Below are 20572 nucleotides of genomic sequence, written 5' to 3' on the forward strand. Positions count from 1 at the left end.
TGGTTAAACTTATGATTAAATTATTTTTAAGGATCTTTTTTCATTCTACGATAAGTTTTTAATAAACAAAATAGACATTTTTTATGAAACAATCTTAAATAAAGTTTAATTATATTGAGATTTAGTCCCTATACGATAACTTAGTGCAATTTGATTATTAAACTTTGATAAAACTATAATTAATCTAAACTGTTAACATCGTTAATTATTCTCTGTAAAAGTACTGAAGTGAAATGCTTAGAAAAACACCTTTAAGCATACAATTAACAAATTCACATCTAATTTTTTTACTAATTAAGTTATTTTATTAATTTTTTAAAAAAAATACCCTTAAACATTCGGTTCACTTGAAATTTTATATTTTAGAAAAAAATAATTCATATCAACACTTTAATTAAACCAAAGTACATAAATTAAATTATAAATTTTAATATATTAAAGGGACCAAAACCAAATTTGATAAAAAAATGTAACCCAAATTTGCTGTAATGTTAGTTTCCCACAAATTACAGGAATATACTGTGAAATTGTCTTAAACTCCTAGGGTTGGCTAACGTGTTGCCCGAAGCTCCTACAGAGGAAGTTCCGAGAACGGTTCGGTCGGGTGTGAACATGAGCGCAAAAGACACGTTCGAGAGCTTGATGTTGTCAAGGAGATCGGTTTCGGATCTGAGATTGACGAAAGGCAAAAGCGTGTTGGGCTGGTGGCCGAGGAGGGTGGAAGTGGGGCGGCGGCGATGAAGGTGAAACTGAAAGTGCCCAGGGCTGAAGTGGAGAGGTTGATGAAAGCGAAAATAGAGTGTCAGGTGAGAAAATCATGCAGCTTTGCATGGCGAATGCTGGAAGAAATAGCCCACGTGAAGGTGCCATTAATGTGGAAAGATGGGTTGATTTTGCAGCAAGGAGTTCATTGAACGGTAGCCATGGGAGCACTGGAGAAGGTTTCAACTTTCAAGGCACATGAGGTTAGTTTCCTTAGACAATGATCCCTGTTTTCATGGCTTTTTGTATACTTTTTTGGTTTTCTAACCAGAAGATTGGATCTTCACCTTACAAATAGCTGGCATGAATAAAAAAACAGAATAGATCTTAACCCAACGTGTATAAACATGCACGAACCTAATCACCTCAATGATTAAAAAATTGTTGTTATCACTTGAAATTTTGAATTTGAGCATAATGTATGTAGAATACGAGCATATATTATCAAATGATTGAAAGTATTTAAACAAATAATATCTTATATTTACTTTAGATTTATAAAAAAAAAAGTTATAAACACTTTTATTAGAAAAGTATTTAAATGTTGGATATATATTTGACACGGAAAAATACGTATGGAATATGGATTTGACTAAACTACATAAATTTGTTAGTAACTTTTGTAAACATGCATGCATGTTTTTGCATGTCCTGCATACACTTTTTCTTCTTTTTTTCTCTTTTATTTAAAGCAATAAAGATAATAATATATTTAAATTTCACGATCATTTTATAATTTTTAAGAGTTTAATAAATAAAATTATTGTTTTCATAGTTTTATAATTTTTTATTCGGTTGTCGATGTTTACAAAAACGTGTGAATTTCATGATAACGGGAGGAGGAAGGGTACTGCCATAACTCTCACCTACTAATATATATTCTCATGGATACTGCTAGATAGGATCGACATAAGGGTGTTGAAACAGTTTTATTCTGAATTTTTTAAATTTCCTCGTAGTTTAAATATTTTTTTAGTATTATATATTAATGGTTTACTTTTGTACTCCTAAAATTTTCTAATTTCAGATCTCTTAACTTTTTAATTCAAGTTTTTAAAATTCCACATCCCTAGTATAAAATCATTTGAGCTTCTCCATTAATGGACTCTTTTCTGTGTGTATATATACCAGCAAACGTACGAGGAGTTTATGTCAGAGCTGAGAGTTAAGAGAGATGTAAACTTTTGACGTACGTTACTACACGCATTTATGCAGTAATAATGTTATGTTTTTATTAAAATTATGTTGGTTTTATGGTTTCTTTCTTTTATCATTGTAATATCTATAATGTGCATTGATGTCCTTTTTCATAATGATGACAACGGTGTTGCATGAGTAAATTTTATCAAATCTATCGTCTAATTTGTTGACTAAGGGTTGGTGGCCAATGGCAGTTCATCTCGTTAATACAATATGGAGTGCCGTGGTGGTCGTAAAACGATATGGAGAGTCGTGGTGGTGCAGAGTAACTGGATATCATGATATAAGTTAGATTGAGGTAGAGCGAGATAAAAGCGGATGCATATATGAACATATATAATTATGCATACATGTATTATGAAATTCATGTTAGGGAAGACTATAACACATGCAAAAGGGAAATTGCATATATATATCTATACACGTTACACGAGCTCAGGATTCTTCCCTTTCCTTAGAGGTCATTAAAAGGAGTCCTCAAAAAGAAATCTCTGTTCACTCCCTCTTCATAGTGTACAGTTATAGGTCAACTCTCACCACAATGAAAAGAATTTTCCGAAAGAAACACACGAGGATCGAAGCGTAGCCAAAGAGAGAGGGAGAGAAGAAGGCAATTACAATTTTCTTATGCAAGAGTCAATGATGAAACTATGTCATGAACTCCATTGATCAGGTATGGTGAGAAAATAAGTTGTCATCGCCTTTCGGAATCTTTTCTTGTATTGTTTCGGAGAAACGATTGTTGGGGATGCATTCTTCGGGCCACCAAGTATTCCCGATGCCTTAACCCATGTCTCCAAGTGCTTGTCCCAGGTATATTGTCTCATGAAATCGATAATTCCCAAAACCAGCTCTTTGTGCTCCGTGTCCACCCCGACAAGTAAAGAATAGTCCATGACATCAACAGACTGAAATGCACAGTTCATTCGAAAGTAATTGAATGATGAGAAATCATTTTTTTACGAATTCTAATCGTAAATGCAAAACTTACTGCCAGAAAAGATGTATCATTCCAAATAGCTCTCTCGAGATTTCTCTTTGCCTTGCTTCCAAGAAAAATGGGCTCGGTTCGCAGTGTTTCTAACAGATTCATATCTAGCAGTACTTTGTTTGCCCCTGCTGTATCCGGATTGTATCGTGATCTTATCGAACCCTTAAGGTCATAAACCCTTGAGATACTTCTTCTGTAAAACAGATTCTCCATCACCATAAGGTCCATTCTTGTTTCTTTGCTGCCTTTCAGGTGTTTTACCGATACCTATCATCAAGCAAACCACAGAATTATAACAAGATATATTGGACTCTCCACACCTGGACTGGATGCACAGAAAAAAATGGTCTTAAAAGGTAAAACACGATGACGAAGAAAAACCTGATAAATGCCAAGAATTTTTGCGAGGCAAGTAGGGCTTCCTGAACTAAGAGAATCTGTCAAATACTTGAAGTATTTCATAGCAAATTCATCAAATGACTCTAACTCTGTCTTTTGGACTTGTTTTATAATGAATCTCTCGTCCAATGTTTTAGCGAAATACACACTGCTCTTTCCCCCTTGTGCACTCCATTTTTTACTACGGCTCAAGGAACGCAAAATATCCATTTCATCAGGGCAACATTTTCTTCTAAGAGAATCAAACTGTTTTGCATAATAACAAGTCACTGAGAACTTCACTTTGCCACCAGCAGCGGAAGAATCGTCTCCAAAAGAAACCGTTAAATGTGGAGACTTTTTCGTATTGGTATACGTGGCACCCACAGATGATGATGCATCTTCAGACCCAAAACTTCCATAACGAATATAATCCAGGTCCAGAGAGCCAAATGACTGCCAGGGTGAAAAGCTGGAAGCAGAAGAATCTTCTTTGTTCTCGTCACTTAAACTCCACCCTCCTCCAATTTCATTGAACTTATCAGTAACCCACTCATCATATTCTTCGGAACTGAGAGCATATGATATTATACTGGCAGGATCATTGTCGTATACAGCAATAACAATATCACTATGACCCCTCTGTGAAAGAAGTAGTCGAACCCCTTTAGCCATATGAGATGCAGAGGTGATTAAAGTGGATGTGGAACTGAGTGACAAATTCGACTTTTGTGCCTCCAGAGGCACTGTATGAGAGTAAGTCCTTGTTACGTTAGAAACCGGATCTCTAATCATACTTATGTAATCTCCAGAAGCATGGAAAGATCTAAGCATTGATAAATGTGTTGAAGGCAGGTGCAATCCTTTCTGAATTCTTTCTTGGAATCTCAATGCAAAATCAAAAGAATGAAGCCTCCTCGGAGATGCTACCTCACTCAAAAGAAGATTATTGATTTTACTTGTTTGAGTGATCAAAGAAGGTTGGACCTCATCTTCTTGAAATGCTTCTGGACGCTGAACTTTCAATGCAAGTAGATCAGTACCTGTCCAAGCAGAATCTATTCGTTCAGATAAAGCCGATGCAGGAGATGTGATGTTTCCATCCGACTGCATATCCTCCTCTATCTTCCGATCATACATTGCCAAATTAGATTCTTTTGGCACAACAGATTCCAAGTTCAAAAGAACAGAGTTCTCCAATTGCATGTAATTTTTAGGAGGCTCCAGTGAATCAGGGGATCTGTAGGCATTTTGTTCATGAGCACCAAGTTTCCCATCATTGGAATGATCCACTTCAACTTTGGCAGTGGAACCTTCCAAAGAACGAAGTTGCTGATCCCAAGCATACGAACTGATTAGAAGTGAACGCCTAAGGCGGTTCAGTTCCAGGATGTCCACAGCTGCAAGACCCGGTTGTGAAGTATCCATTACAGAAGGTTGCAGCAAACCCTATAACAAAACCAAATAAATACATAAATAAAACAATGTTAAAATTCACCTTTCAAATAGCACAGTTCAAAGATAACCTATAAAAAAATTATCAAATACATATTACCAAGTAATATTCGAGGTCATATCGGTTAACTAATAATCAGTGTTCTTACATTGTAATTATTTATCTCCTGTTGCATCTGTTCTCTCAATTCCATGATGTGATTCTGTAAATCACTCGCAGAACTGATCTTCTGTTCAATGCTGTTAAGCACATCGGATACCTCCGAATACAACATTTCCATTTTGACCATTAGCTACAAGAGACAGAATAGTTAGTAATTTCATAACACAATGATTCTAAAGGTATAAAAAGTAGATAATAAACCTCAGTTGCCTCTTTTTTAGTCCACTCCCGCTGAATGTTTCCACCAAATTCAAGAGTTGATGGGGGCACACATACCGATAGAATATCGATCGGAGAATAGCGGAAGAAGGCAACCATGTTGCCGAAGCTGTCAAATGATACTCATAACTGTAAATATTATACTTTTAACTGTCAAAAATGATTAAAGGTTTAAGCATTTACCCATAGAAACGAAGGCAATCCCTCTGCAATGAATGACCACATGTCGCAACACGATTAGCGGTCGCATGATTTGAAAAACTAAGCTCCAAAAACTTTCCGAAAGAAAGTCCCCAGGCAGCATCAGACATGACTACTCTACGAGTTGCTGGAGGAACCCCGTTTATATGATCACACTTTAGGCACCGGTGCCACATCCATATCTTCCCATCTCGTTCACCAGGCAGCTTAAGAGAGGAAATGCGTCTTACATTGATTGTCAGGTTACCTTGCTGGTGAGTGTAACAAATGACATGGGCTTCAACTGGGTCATTACATGACCGGCAGCACGATGCCTGCAAAGAAAACCAATTAAATTAAACCAAAGCACATAACCAGTTATTTCAGATGAAGACAAGCAAAATCTGAAATGAGTTTACTTGATTAAACAAGTCATCATGAAGATATCTTCCCAGTGGTTTATCAAAAGAACAGTAAAACTTTATTCGCAGGAGCCGAGCACGTTCGCAAACAGTTCCTTTCAGAACACACCGGCTTGAAAACGAAACCAATATACTCTGGTGTGTGTCGGTGGCTGAAAAATATTCGTTGGAGGCTTCATCTTCATCAATTTTTTCAGATTTTACCAATTCTTGAATCTCATGAAGACGACTCTCCTCTTCAGCCATGTTTTCTAGCGATTCAGATTGTGGAAAATCTCTAATATCACTAGGCAACATAGTGGACAGCTTTGAATCCTTGAATAGTTCTGGATCCACATCCAAACCCGCACCAGGAGACAAATCATCATTGTGTGAATCAAAAATAGAACCTTTAGATGAAAGAAAAAAATGATTTTGATCGCACTGCTTGGACAATGATTCCATTCCTCCTTGTGCTAGATTAAGACTCAGAGATGCATCATTATGAGCATCGACTATTGTATCGAAACTGGATGAAGGATGCGGACTAGGAACGACTGAAATAATATCGTCAGGCTGTGTTTTATCCGCAACAGAAACTGAATGTTTTACTTTCATCTTAGGCAGTGTAGCACCTTCATCAGCAAGGAAGGAAGTCTCAAGAGATAAGTGATAGGCAGCAAAATTAGCATACTGAACAACATGTTTGACCTTCTTTAGTTCTTCACGAGATCTGCCCCTCAGCAGGATCTATAAAGAGAAATTTGGCACAAAGATTGCATATATTTCATTAAAACACAGATCCGTTAAAACACTCTTACAAGAAAGTTTGACACCAGACAAGCATATGTGTATCTACTTGCCCCGTGCTATTTTATTGTTCATGAGCAAACCAATTACTACCCTCAACAGCCTATAATGATCAAGAGCAAAAACATCGATCTGGATTACATATGATCTTTCTGCACATTTCTCCTATCACCATTTCGGCATAAAAAAAATAACTGGAATAGCTAGGGTATGTGGCACAAAAACCCGTACATAATTAAGTCACTCAATTCCTGATAGTATCAAAATGATATGCACACACATGAACGGAGATTGGAGCGAAGGGCATAAAACCAATTCTTACCAAAAAAAAAGAACTGTAGGACCATACTATTGTTTTAGTAGAAAGAGAACAGAATCCAAAACAAAGAAATTTGGATAGACCACAACTAGAAATGTTTGTACCACATGGAGAAGCAAAAGAAAAACTAATCAACACAAAGGAAATGCAGTAGAGTTTTAGGACTGGAAGGAACTAAAGCATCAAAATGCTCAGATGATACAACAAACAAACCACATGTGCCAATAGTTACTGGTTCAGTGGCAAATTGTAACTTTGTTGGCATGAAGTCCATGATTCGGTTCCTTTTTGTAATCCCTTCCCCCCACCACCCCACTTTGAACATAAGCTTTGATTGTAACAGGAAAAAAATGAATGACGTGCATAAATATAAAAGATTACCGTGCAACATAAACGCCTGGGACAACCTTCGAAGAACATCAGTGTTTTTGATGGTTTCTTGTTGAACTGATTGGCCATTTCATGTTCTTCAGATACTTTTTCCAACCGAAACAGTTCACAGTGCCCCAATTGTGTAGTAGATAAATTATTGATAGACGGACAAACAAGAGCTCCAGTGCACCTAGCTATACGCTCCAGTAATGGCCTTTTCACATAGAGCACTAACGAAATTTCCTTTGCAAGTAGATACTCTTGGGCAAATGAAGACGCACTCTTTTCTACTAGCAGAACATTGGGGCGAAGAGCCTCAATCTTTTCAATGATCATCTTGAGGTGATCATTTTCCTACTCAAAAGACATCATTTAGAACACACAAATGCACTTTTTTAATCACATAAAAACCTTCTATTGAGCCGCATAAAGGGGAAAAGACTTTTGAACAAACCTGTTGAAGTAATGTACTAAAAGATGCCAGCTGATTTGGAACTTTTAGAAATTCAAGGGCGCCGCCTAAAAGAAGTAATCTAGGTTTTTTGTATTGTGAGGTCATTCGCTTGTGCTTTACATTTTTCGTACAGACCACTCCCTTGACAAGGGTGCTGCAAGAATGATGAAGTTCACAATTTAAGAAACCATATAATAAGAAACAAAAAAGGGTAAAAACAATAGAACATTTGAACTACAGAATAATGGAATAAAGTTAAAGCAGCCCGCACCTCTCACTGGGAGTTCCTGATGCTATACACTTGACCTTCACATAATCCCCAGGATCCATACTGCCTCCTCTGCTAGTATCTGGTTTTACAAAATTCGCAGCTTGCCATGCTATTGCTGTCACAATGTCAAGCCATCCCCCAGCAGCATTGTCCTCAACTTGGATACCCTCACCCAGTAAAAGTTGGGACACAAGAGCCCGAAAGTGCCCCTGAATTACAGCTCTAATAGGTTCTTTGCTTCCCTCTTGTTTCTCCTTTTCTGGGAACATGCTTGAAAGGCTACCACTTGATGTGAACATTACACCAGAATCCCCAACATCATCATCCTCATCATCATACGAAAAGAAGTTGCTCTCTGCCTCATCATTCTCATCCTCAGCAGGTGGGGGATACCATATTAGGCCATTGTTTTCGAAATCTAATGGCTTTTGAACAATAGACGCATCATCGGAGTAATCATCGGTATTCTCTGGTTCCTCAATAGCCATCTCTGATGGCTTTCTTAAGCCAGCCATGTTTTCTTGATCAAAGGGACCAACATATTGGGCCATTGGGCTCCCTTCTTGCCTCTGCTGTACAGAATGCCCATCTCTATAAGGAGTAAAACTGTTCCTAGAGGGGCTGACTGAAGGACTCGATCCCACAGATTTACAATTATAAAACTCATGTCTAGCACTAATACCACTAGAATCTATGTCCGAAACATCCTGACTGTATTCGACGGAAGGGCTAAGAAACTGCCTACCAGAATCATCAGCATCTTCTTCATCATTCCTACACCAATAAGAACAATACCAATTAACAAACCCATTACCAATTAAGAAAAACACCAACTTTAGGAGGTTTTTGCTCTCCTATAAGCATAAGAAATAAAGTTTCAGCAGAGTTACGTTATCTAAGTATACCTGCTGGCAGATCGCTGAGTAGAGACTGGAGGGGGATGCGTAATGAATGAAGTCGTACTCTTGCCTGTTACTGCCTGCAGAGGAAACCCACAATCACGAGCTTCAAGATATTGAGCAATATGATTATTCATAGAACAAGAGGATGGTGGTACTGGGCTCTCCCGGGGAGACTCGGAAGGGTGTACTTTCTCGGAATACTTCCTTCCTCCACTTTCATGCCTTGAGTTAACCCCATCACAACAAAATTGGCAACATTTAACACTCGTAACCCTTGAAAAATCATCATCATCAACAACTTGTGATTCATATCTTTCAACACATTTAGAACATAACCAACGACCACAACTTCGACAAGGGTATCTATGAGAGAATTCATCAGCAAACTTCACATAACATTCGGAACAACACATTTTTTAGCAAACACCGTTTTTGAGCATCTCAAATTCTTCACCAGTGAAACCGGAAAGATCACTTGATTCCAATGAAATCCAATACCCAGCTTTTTGTATTAGATCCGATGGTGAACAATCAGGTACTCCCATAAGAATCCCAAACAACCCCCCACAATAATTCCTACCAGCCTCTTTCCCCCTTTCTGTTTTTCTTCTTTTGAAACAGAATTAAAAATATATGAAAACCCACAATAAAAATGGTGGTTTTAATTAACTTTTCTAGTTAAGTGTTTCGATGAGATAAAATTTTATTTACACATTAAAAAAATCAACAACACCAATATCAGTAACAAACACAATTACACAGCACGAATCACATCAACAACAATATAAACCCTAAAATTTAAAAAAAAAACACTTTAACCCGATTGAATCAAAAGAAATCTGAAATATTGAAAGCCTAACCACTACCGGATTTATGCATCCATAGATCAACTCAAGCACCAAATAAAAGATTAAAAGTGGGTTTTGGTTTTTCAGATTGAATATAAGAGACCTTGAAGTTGAAGCACTAGAAGAACAAATTCAACAGTAAAATAAGGCCAAGTAAAGCCAAAAAAAAGTTCAGTTATTGAAAGAGAAGATCTAAAAGCAACAGATAATAAGAAGAAGAAGATTAGATTGAAGGCAAGATGAGGATCAAAAGAAGGAAAAGGAGGAGTGTGGAGAAGGTTCCTTTTCTACCGGAATCAGCACGCATTTCCATCGACTCTTTTCCCTCAACAACAACAACGACACTCTTCCTTTCCCTTTTCTTAATATTATTTCTATTTCCTCTCCCTTTTGTTATTATATTTTATCACTTTTTCTCTCTACTTTCATTGCCTTTCCCTTCCTTCTCTGCCCACTTCCCTCTCTTTTTCTCTCTCTGTCAACATTAGTCTCTTTCTTCCTTTTCCTTTTCTGGTCTAATTTTGATTCAAATCCCTTTATTTCAAAACATTAGATATGTAGTCCCTCTACTCTTTTAATTTTATAATCAAATTCAATGATAACGCTACCAAAATATTTTTGCTAAATTTAATTATATAAAACTTTAAAAAAATTACTCTTGAGACTGATATTATACATATGGAAGAACAAAAAATTAAATAAAAATATTAATTTTTTAATTTAATATTTTTATTTTTGAATATAAAATTGTACAATTCTTTAATGAGAAACATTGAGATAGTTGATAAAGGTTGATGCCCTAGACCCTTGAGCATCGAGATCGAATTTCAGCCTGTGTAAATCTTTTGTAGATTCTTTCCATATTTATTATGATTTAAATATTGTTATATGTTAATTTTGTCTAAAGTAACTCTAAATTGGGTTTAAAATAATTAGTGTGTAATTATTTATTATACTTCTAATTATTCAAATTTGTATTTGTTATAATTGTAGATCAATGAGTTTGTATTTGTACCCTTAAAAAGTTAGGGATTAAATTTCAAATATGAAAAGAACAAAGGACTAAAAGCAGAATCAAACTTTTTGCTTGTTTTCGTCTTCTTTGGATTAATTAGGGTTTAGATCTGGTCATCATCATACATTTTCTTATTTCTGTTTTCTTAATTCCTTATCTTTATTTTCAAACTTAGGTAAAGTACAGAAATGGTCCTAAATAATGCTGAATAATTTTTTGTCCATTAAAATTTTGAAAGCTATAAAACAGTTGTTAAAGTTATCAAATTATTACAAAATAGTCATTATATGTTATAAAATAGTGATAAGTTTGAATAATTTTAATGAATATTTTATAATAATTTGATAGAATCTACTGATCATTTTTATATGTTTAAGAAATTTAATGATCGTTGCACAATTTGCTCATTTTAATATAGTTTAATGATTGTTTATATACTTTATCTTTTAAGATTTTATCCAATAACTCAATATATTAATAAAAATTATAAATATAGAAGACTAAAAAAAATAATTTTCCAAGTCTATTTTATTTTTAATTTTCATTGTTAAAGGCAATGACTTTTTAAACTCACAAATACCCATGTGGCATCTAGTCATACATGCATCATTTTAAACCCAATGATAATTGGGATGACCGAATCGATCGGTTGAAGCGGTTGAATTAGTGTTATAAAATTGAAAATTTAATGAACATGTATGAATGTATGGTTTGATGCAAAGTGATATGGTAGACATCCACCCACAAATGCCCACTAAAGATGGACCAATGCTTAAACCGCTATTAGTCACTGCTTGTAAAGTGGTATTATATCATCATCAGACAATTCTCGACGACTTTGTCCCCAAACACATCATTTTCTGCACCAAATCATCAGACACTGTTCTTTTACTCGTGTTGTCGCGGCCGGTTTGGTCGTCATTGCGGTTTGATAACAAAAAGATTTGAACCGTAACCCGACCGTAGGACATCTATATTTTGAACCGAACTAAACCATGGTGAAAGCTAGAGTTTGCCACAGCTGATGTTACCTATGACAAAAAAAAAACCCAGAATCTAGAAATGAAATGAATTCTGCAACAATGGATGGAGAAAATGTAAAGTCTATATAATTAATACAAAGAATCAACTAACCAACCCTGTTCCAAAACTTATTCCTTCAGCTGATGTCACCTATGACATTTCTTTAGAACAGTAAGAACCGGTAAGTACTACGCATTCGAGTGTGCATCCCACGACCCTATTGAAAGGTCTCAATGATAAAAGGTAACGTTGTTCTTTATAGAAAACATGAGTACGAATAGATATGCCTGTACAGGGTATGCGTACGTTGTCAATTGATTAAGAAAAATTATAAATAAATATTACCTTGTAATCACCCTAGAAAAGAAACAATTGATTGATTCATTTCCACATCCACACAACAAGATAGAGAGAATCCAACTCCGAAACATTGCAAGTTAAGAAGCAAGAAGTATGTACTCAAAAAAATCCGGTTGAAACATTTATTTTTTGACAATGACGTGTACTTCAACCGAGAGAGTTGAATAAAGTTGCAGGATACATGATGTACCATGCGGAAATTTACAGATTTATGCAGAGTGCCAGAATCAGCCGTTGCCTGCAGGAATAATGATGTGTGTTTCCAATACGGGGAGAGTGATGCTGCTACCAGTGAACACGGTTGTTGTTATATATCAGGTGATGGACGTTCATGTCCAAGAAGAGAATGAATTTTAAGGATATTGTGTACGTAAGACTCAACAGTGGTATACCTTCAAAGAAGGATCAAGCTCTTGAAACACCATCTCTCTGCAAGTGCAATTCCAGCAATGATAACATCCCCTGCAATTGAACCCAAATGTCGTATATGATTTCTATGCAGGAAAGAAATTCCATAGGTTTGACTGAATGTTTGCTCCCTGTTGGTTTAACTAAATTTATCCAGATATAATTCAATTATCAATTTGATTATATCATATTATAATTAAAAGCATGCTCAAATCATATAACAAATTAGATAGTACAAGGAATTTTCCGCTCTATAAATGCAATAAATCATTAAGTATTCAACTAACTAAACTCATTCACACGGATATTTCGTAATGTAATTTAAATACAATAAATCCTTAAGTAACTAAAACCAATTCATTTTGATATTTTATAGTCTAATTTATATATAACAAGTTGGTACAATAATAAGAATCATAAATTATAAAGAGTCCGTAAACTCAAATCAACTAATTAAGGCCAAGCTCGAATCTTACAACTATCACTCTTGGTGGACAATCTATAAATTCCTATGTAAATTTCAATTGAGTCTTAAGTATGCCCTGACCTTGGACTGGGGAACCACCCATTACCTAAACTTTTTTTGTATCCAAAAAAAAAAACTCCAATCAACTAATGTAACATAATTAAATAGTAGCAGTTCTTGAACGGCATAATGTGAACAATCACGCAAGATTTCATTGGTTAAGAGATTATTGTAATTTTAGAGGTTTCGTTTTCAAATATGACATTTACAGAAATGTTAAATTAAACATTTATTATCAAATTGATTGAAAATCTTCGGAATAAATACTATTATATTTCATATTCAAATTCTTTTAATAAATTATTCATAATTCCTCAAATCTTTAAGCCGTTTCCATAACAGTTGCTGACATATCTGACGTTATGTTTGATGTAAAAAATAAGGTTTAGTTAACTTTTTCAAAGAGTTGAAACCCAAAGGACAAACCGTAATTTTTCAAAGATTTCGTTCACTTTGTTTCTAAATTGGCTGCTATTGCATTATTCAACTGCGACTTCCACTTTAAATTTACCCAATTAAATTTAGGTAAAGTAAATTAAAAAACATTTGAATTATATTTAAATGATTATTTTAATCATCCAAATCTTAAAAAGTTATAAAATTATAATTAAATTTTTTGAATGATTACAATTTTTTTTTATCAAATATTACAAAATAATTATTAAATTTATTAAAATTTTATAATTTATTATAACATCAGAATAGTTATTTTATATTAATTTAATAAATTGAATAATATTTAAATAAATTTATTGACTAAAATGATGATTTGATTGTATTTTAGTGACTGCTAACATATTGTATTATAATTGTTTTCAAAGGAAAAATGATATCCATTCTTCAAAACGTAATATTAAAAAAAACCATTCACTGGAAATCAATCATATAAAACAAAAGCCGTACGTCGTTGAAATCCAACCGCTGTCTCTTCCTGTTCTCATTATATATATATATATATATATATATATTGTATATATGTGGTCATACTACAACAACATTAGCAGATGAAGCTGAAAACATATAGTTTTCTGAAGAAATACCAAGAACAATGGGTTGTTCGAAGCTTTTGGTGGTTGTTTTTCTCGTGTTAATGGCGGAGGCTTCCATCGGAGAATGCATCAGACCAGGCGGTGGCGGTGGTAAAGATTTAAAGCAGTTGTTTAGCAGCCAGCTTCCTAGAGGACAAGTGCCTCCTTCAGGGCCCTCTTTTTGCCATAACAAGCTCGGACCCTACAAATACACCCAGTTCTCGTATGGAAGTGATTATGTGAATTGCCCATGATTGTCACAGATTTCTCTTTGTTTGTTTTCCGATCTTCTTCCTTTCTGTTTTCTGAAACATGTAAGAGAAATCATGAGTGGAGTATATATTTGGATCTGTAGTTTCATGATCATCACTTGGTCAATTCTTTTGTTGGAAATTTGTTTGTTCATTCAAGTTTCTCAGCATTATTAATATCTCTGGTAATTACCAGAAATACACCTTCCAAGAAAGATTGCTTTGATTATTTTCTATATTACGACGACTCCGTCAAAAAAGTTTAGTTGGTATTAAGTTTCAGTTCACACACTCGATCCTGAATTCAATTTTAAAATGTAATTTTATCTTTTATTTTGTTAAAATTATGACCAAATAACGATAGAATAAAATAAATATATAAATTTATACAAAGGGTTTTGAATACCCCACCAGCAAGTTTGATCAACCTGTAATCGTCCAAGGATACATAGAGCTAAAGAGTTTGGGTGAGTATTAAACAGTATTTATATAAAAAATAATTAATTTATTGATAATATACACACACCCTACAATTATATTCGTTTAAATTCAAGACCTTTAATAACATTTCCTTTTTCTGTAATAAAAACTTTGATTTCTTAATAAGACCAAAAACAATAATCAAACGTTTCATTATTGTTTTGGTCTTATTAAATAGCATGCATGACAACAAAATACAGGGCGAGAACTGAATATGGGTTCCAAGATGTGAGAACATGTCCTCTTACGCTCACTATTTCTCATCCCATAACCACGAAAGGAGGGAATATCATGGTGAAACAAAAAAGAACACGACCAGACGTGTGAATTACTTGCCTGCCTTGCTTATCATAATCTTCCTTGATGTTGAATGTATAGCCCTTAAACTCCTCACCAAGGGCATCACCACATAATCTCTCGTTACAAAATCAACTGCGGGCGACCAGTTTATTAATTTTAAAGTTGAATGATCATTTTATAATTTTTTATATTTGGTGACTCAAAAAAAATGATTAGGGTATTATTTGTGTATTTTACGTCAACACACATCATATATCGGCTGTCTTCCATGGGGGGAGTTGCTTTCTCTTCCTTTTCCTTTGCTTCGTTTCTTCATTTATATCAAATCCCTCCTGATTATCACGAACCTTTTTCATTCGTTCCCAAACTGTTATTTTTTCATTCTTGTCTTCCTTTCTTTCGTTGTCTGTTCGACCTTTAACACATCATTACAATAGGTTTTAATATAAGAATTAACCTTTGATACACTTATATATATATATATATATACAAGGTAGTAAAGTCTAAAGTCGAACTGATAGCGAAAGTGAGGTTTGAAGCAAGGGGCTGGTGATTTGACGAAGGGTTTGCATGGAAATCAGCACCTCGAAACCTTAATTGTAAAACCGCATATGCATGTTGACCCAGATCAGCTACAATATTCGAGGGTTAATTGTCTTCAAAACATGTGCTATAACCAATTCCCAAATGTTATGTTTTTTTTTCTTTTCAATTTCGTATTTGAAGTTTTCTTTATCCAATATCAATTATTAAATAATTATCTTTTATTCTAATACTCATATTTGATTATTTTTTAAATTAACACTTTAATCAGTCACGTAAGGAAAAGTGTTTTCTACAATAAGTGACTTAAAAAAGGATTTTTCGCAACGTGTCTTTCAAAAATTTTAAAAATGTAAAATTTCAGGGATAATTTAACTCCATAAATTGGAAAGACTATTAGTATTTATTTATATAGACATAATTGGAGTATTAATCATTATTTCTTATCAATGTTTGATTTAATAACTAAAGAGTATTCATCAGCTTTTAGGCTCTTAGGTAAGGTTGTCAAATGTCTTGTCTATACACTGTAATAAACTCAAACGCTTGTGTCTAGATAATTTGGACTCTTAGGAGGCTTCAGCAAACAAAGGGCATGGTTGATGGAGAGTTGACTGTTTTTGTAAGTTATGTCTGGACTCTGGAGGCTTGAAATTTTTTGGAGGTATAACAATATATGTATTCATATCCTTTTTCACATATGTAAATAATATTTTTAATTCTATTTAATAAATTAAATATAATCTAAAATTATATAATATATTTACAATGTTAATTTTTAAATAAGAAATTTTAAGAATAAAATATTAGTGAAATTATACAGTAGGAAGAAATAATTTGTTAGAATTAAATATAGAAATATAGGAGCAAGCTATTCAAATTTAATAAAAATAATTTTAAATAAATGAAATTTTATAAAGTAACTATTCCATAATATTTGAAAATTAAATAACTAATACGATCAATTGAATATAGTGAAGTGACCGTTGGTGTACTTTACCCTTACAAGAAAGAACAGTTTTTCTTCTCAAATCAAACCTGTCCAACCCATATTTGTTTCCAGCAAAAAAGCCCATCACGGCCTCATCTGCCATTACCAACTCTACACTTTTGACTGAACACTCGCCGATTCAAAGATAGGCTCTTTAGATCGTAAAGCTGAAGTGACACAACACTCCTCCGCCGGTGAGACAGACGGCATCTTCTAGCATGAGAACGATAAAAACCCACTCACCACTTCACTAGACAAAGGACACTCATTACCCATCAAAAACATCAGTTACGGGCGCTTCAAAGCTTAAGACAGCTACGGTTCCTCTGCAGGTATCGTTGCTCAATAAAAGCTTGCTTTGAATATTTTCTGTACTTACTGTTTCGAAGGAATAAAATGTGATCGGTGATGAGTTTCTTGTAGAATTCACGTTTGCATATTTATTTGTTGCTTAAATTTAGTTATGAACCCAAGAATGTGGAATCGGTGCTTACCCAGTTGCTATGGAACGAGATTAAATAAGTGAATGATGTTAAAATTTGACCCTGATTTGGTAGTTGGATTGCAAATTTGAAGCTAATGGCTTCTTTGTTTAAGTATTTGATGAGGAGAATATGGTGTTTCCTGGATATATCACATTGAATGTGAGCCTTTAGGACGTCTGAAACTACTATTTAGATTGTCATTTCAGGTGCCCTGATTTATTGTTTGAATCTTTACACAGTGCTCACTGAATTCCAGTTCTTTGGACGTCCTCGTTCATCGTTTTTTCATGTTTCTTTTTAAGTTTCCTACTGAAGTAATTGTTTGAGGTTATGCCTGTGAACAATGGCAAAGGGGAATGATCAATTTGGTAACCAGTGGATCATATAAAATGCGTATTATCTCACTGTAAAATCTGTCTATGGCTTCTTTAGTTATTTTCTTGTAGAGATTTCTTTTTAGGAACAAGTTAACTCTGTTTTGAGCGGCGAAACGAGCTGATAGACTATCTTTGTGGTTGATTCCATATATTTGTGTCTCAATGCATTAACATGTTCTTTGTCACATATGCAGGTGAAGTGCGAGAAAGGATCGGAACTGTCAACAACAAAAGGTTTAGCCGTTTCCCGAAGAAATATGATGTGATGTTTAACAGCCGGAGCTTTTGGTCTTACTCTTGTCCCGAACCCGCCGAAGCTCATATGAGCAGACTCTAAATGAAGATAAAGATGTTGGAGATGCTTAATGAGATTAGGGAGAAGGCTGGGATAGCTAAGTTAGAAACTGAGAATAATGGGATGAAGGAATCTCCAACAGAACCGTCACCAAAGGAACAAGTCTCCAACTTTGCCACCTCCGAAGGCGCAGCTGCACTGTAGGAGGAACATGGCTCCTACTAACAATGCTTCGCGATATTCCCGGTAGAAAGTTGGTCGGAATTTGTAACTTGGGACAAATGAAATGAATGCAGACTGATGAATTGAAGACCTGATCTTCCTGGAAAATGAATGTATCTGTGTAGCATTTACTAGACCAGAATGTTGAAGAAAATTATCAAATTTATAAATACAAGACATTTTAAAAATGTAAATAAAGATGGAAAATACAAAGATCAAAACTACATTAATTGGTTTTATGGAAAATACAAAAATCAAAACTACATTAATTGGTTTTCTTGTCCAAATTTTTGATAAGTTGTTTCATCTGAAATCTCCAAAACAAGAAATAAGCCAAACCGAACCCTAACAGAACATATATCCAAACATGTTCATCCTCGTTTTCTTTCTCGGACCTCACCTCCACGATCCGAAACTTGTCTCTCTCTCTTCCCGTTATGCCCTCCATCACATGTCCATATAACACATATGCCCTCCCTTCTTCACCCACCGCAACGGAGGTCGCAAACCCTTCTTCGTCGAGGTCAGCTTTGTCATACACCACGCCTTCCGACCAACTGTCATCGCTCTTCAAAAACCAAAGCTTCTGTGTCGAGACGACCAAAACGACACCGTCCCTCCTCATCGCGATCCCATCGGGCATCACCAGATCCCGGTTCAACAGAACGACCCTGGCTTTTCCATCGTCCGCATCGACCTTAAAAATCTTGCCCGTATTGGATTGTACCACCAATAGATATCCCTTGCTGACGTAGGTGATTCCGTTGAGGCCGCAATCGTTGAACGGTTGGTTTTCGTCCATGATGTTGGGGTAACGAGTGAAAGCGGGGGATTTGGAGAAGATCGAGGCCTCTCCGTCTTCGGTGACTTTCCAGATGAAGTTTCCGATAGAATTGGTGACGTAAGCGTTTCCCTTGAAGTCGACGGCTACGTCGTTGGCAACATCACGCCCGCGACGGGTGGAGGAGACGGAGGAATCGGGGTCGGAGGGTAGGATGGAGAGGAAGAGGCGGCGGCGGGTGCGGAGGTCGTAGGCGGCGAGCGCGTTGAATGGGGGGAGAGGGGAAAGGGAGTGGAGGCAAGCCAGGAGGCGTTTCTTGGTGTAATCCACCGTCAGGCCTAGAACGGTGACGTTTTCAGGGAGGGTGGGGTCGGAAATCAGGGTCTCAACGACGCCAGCATCGGAAACGGAGAGGATTGTGCGGTGGTTTAGAGATCCGACGACGAAGTGCTGGGCTGATGGGTCCCAAGCCATGCCTTCTGGGTAGAGGTTAGACCATCGGAAATCGATGACATGGGGTTTTCCGGCGGTGGCAAGGTCAGTAAAAACGATGATAATTAAGAACAAAAGGCTGATTTTGATTGCAGACATGATGAGTCGATTTTTTTTTTTCCTGCGGAGATAATAAGGAGGAGTATCGTGTGTAATCCCTCTTAAGTGGAACAAAGTAGAGTTTTCAAAGAAATCGACCAGCTTAATATTTTATTTTGTAATTTAATTTCTTGTCAAAAAGGTTTTCTTATTTAAACACGTGACGGGTTAAATTAAAGTAGTAGTATTTAAATTTAAACCTAACTCAGTAATTACTTAGATATTTAAAACAAATTTAATAAATTTTTATTTTATTTTATAGAATTATATTAAAATAAATAAATAAATTTGAGTTAAATCAAAATTCAAATTTAAAAGAAAATATTTTTAATTTATAAATTTTGAGAAAAATTGAATAATTAAGTTTATATTTAGATATAATTTCTATAATATTCATAATTCATCATTCTATGTTTTCTAAATCAGGTCTTTATTTTATTTAGGCTTAGTATAAAAGAGTATCTAAATTATCTCTTTTACTATTTAGATGTCTAATTTTTTATCAATATAAATATCTAACGTTATAAATATTATCATTTTAAGTGTTTCAAACATAACAGATGTTAAAAAAAATTCAGTCGACTACTCAAAATGTGACACGTGACGTATTTATAATTTTTATAAAAAATAAAATTATTATTATTTTAAAAATCCCAAAATTTCTCTAAAATCTCAAAAAACAATCAAAACTTTTAATCTCAAAGTTTCAATCCATCTTCGGCTAGCCCCTTCCATCGCCGCTGCCGCCGACTACTTATCAACCTATTTCCGGGCCTCCATTGCCGGATACCATTTATCATTGCCCTAAATCTCAATATTCAAATCTTTAAATCTAAACTCTAAATTCCAATAGTCAAACTCTTAATTCGCAATTAGAACGTAATCTTGGATTTCACTGGTGTTGCTAGCAAGAAGAATCTGCTTGACTTTGCTATCGCTACGTGGATTCGTCAGTGTTGCACAGGTGCGTGCATGGGCCCCATTAGATGGGTGGGTGATGGTGGCTGAAGGGTAGATGATGGTGGCCAGCGGCTCGCCGGAACTGTACGGGACTTTATAAATTTTGAGGTATTTTTTAAAAATAAGATAAAAAAAGTTTTTTTTTGAAATTTTATAAATTTTGTTTTTAAAAAATTAAAAAAAAATAGGCCACATGTCAAATATAGATTGG

General features: G+C 35.1%; 2 protein-coding genes across 3 annotated transcripts; both read right to left on the minus strand.

Moving 5' to 3' along the window:
- Positions 1-2389: 2389 nt before the first annotated feature.
- Positions 2390-9615, minus strand: LOC120118021 (putative 1-phosphatidylinositol-3-phosphate 5-kinase FAB1C). Of its 2 annotated transcripts, XM_039138169.1 has the most exons (12): positions 8881-9019; positions 8721-8749; positions 7976-8544; positions 7705-7858; positions 7260-7604; positions 5768-6499; positions 5352-5683; positions 5151-5277; positions 4936-5079; positions 3335-4780; positions 2954-3220; positions 2390-2870 (listed from the first exon to the last, which is right to left on the minus strand). In XM_039138169.1, the coding sequence occupies exons 2-12, from the start codon at positions 8745-8747 to the stop codon at positions 2616-2618; spliced, it is 4398 nt and encodes a 1465-aa protein (XP_038994100.1). In that variant the 5' UTR covers positions 8748-8749; positions 8881-9019; the 3' UTR covers positions 2390-2615. The 2 variants fall into 2 exon arrangements, with proteins under 2 accessions (XP_038994100.1, XP_038994099.1); XM_039138168.1 differs by having other exon boundaries at positions 7976-8749; positions 8881-9615.
- Positions 9616-18215: 8600 nt separating this feature from the next.
- LOC120118023 lies at positions 18216-19443 on the minus strand. Its single transcript, XM_039138171.1, has 2 exons — positions 18297-19443; positions 18216-18261 (listed from the first exon to the last, which is right to left on the minus strand). Coding segments are annotated over exons 1-2 (1107 nt in total). The 5' UTR covers positions 19402-19443; the 3' UTR covers positions 18216-18259.
- Between the last annotated feature and the right edge of the window lie 1129 nt (positions 19444-20572).

Source organism: Hibiscus syriacus, unplaced genomic scaffold, assembly GCF_006381635.1.
Source record: "Hibiscus syriacus cultivar Baekdansim isolate YM2019G1 unplaced genomic scaffold, ASM638163v2 tig00110325_pilon, whole genome shotgun sequence".
Lineage (NCBI taxonomy): Eukaryota > Viridiplantae > Streptophyta > Magnoliopsida > Malvales > Malvaceae > Hibiscus > Hibiscus syriacus.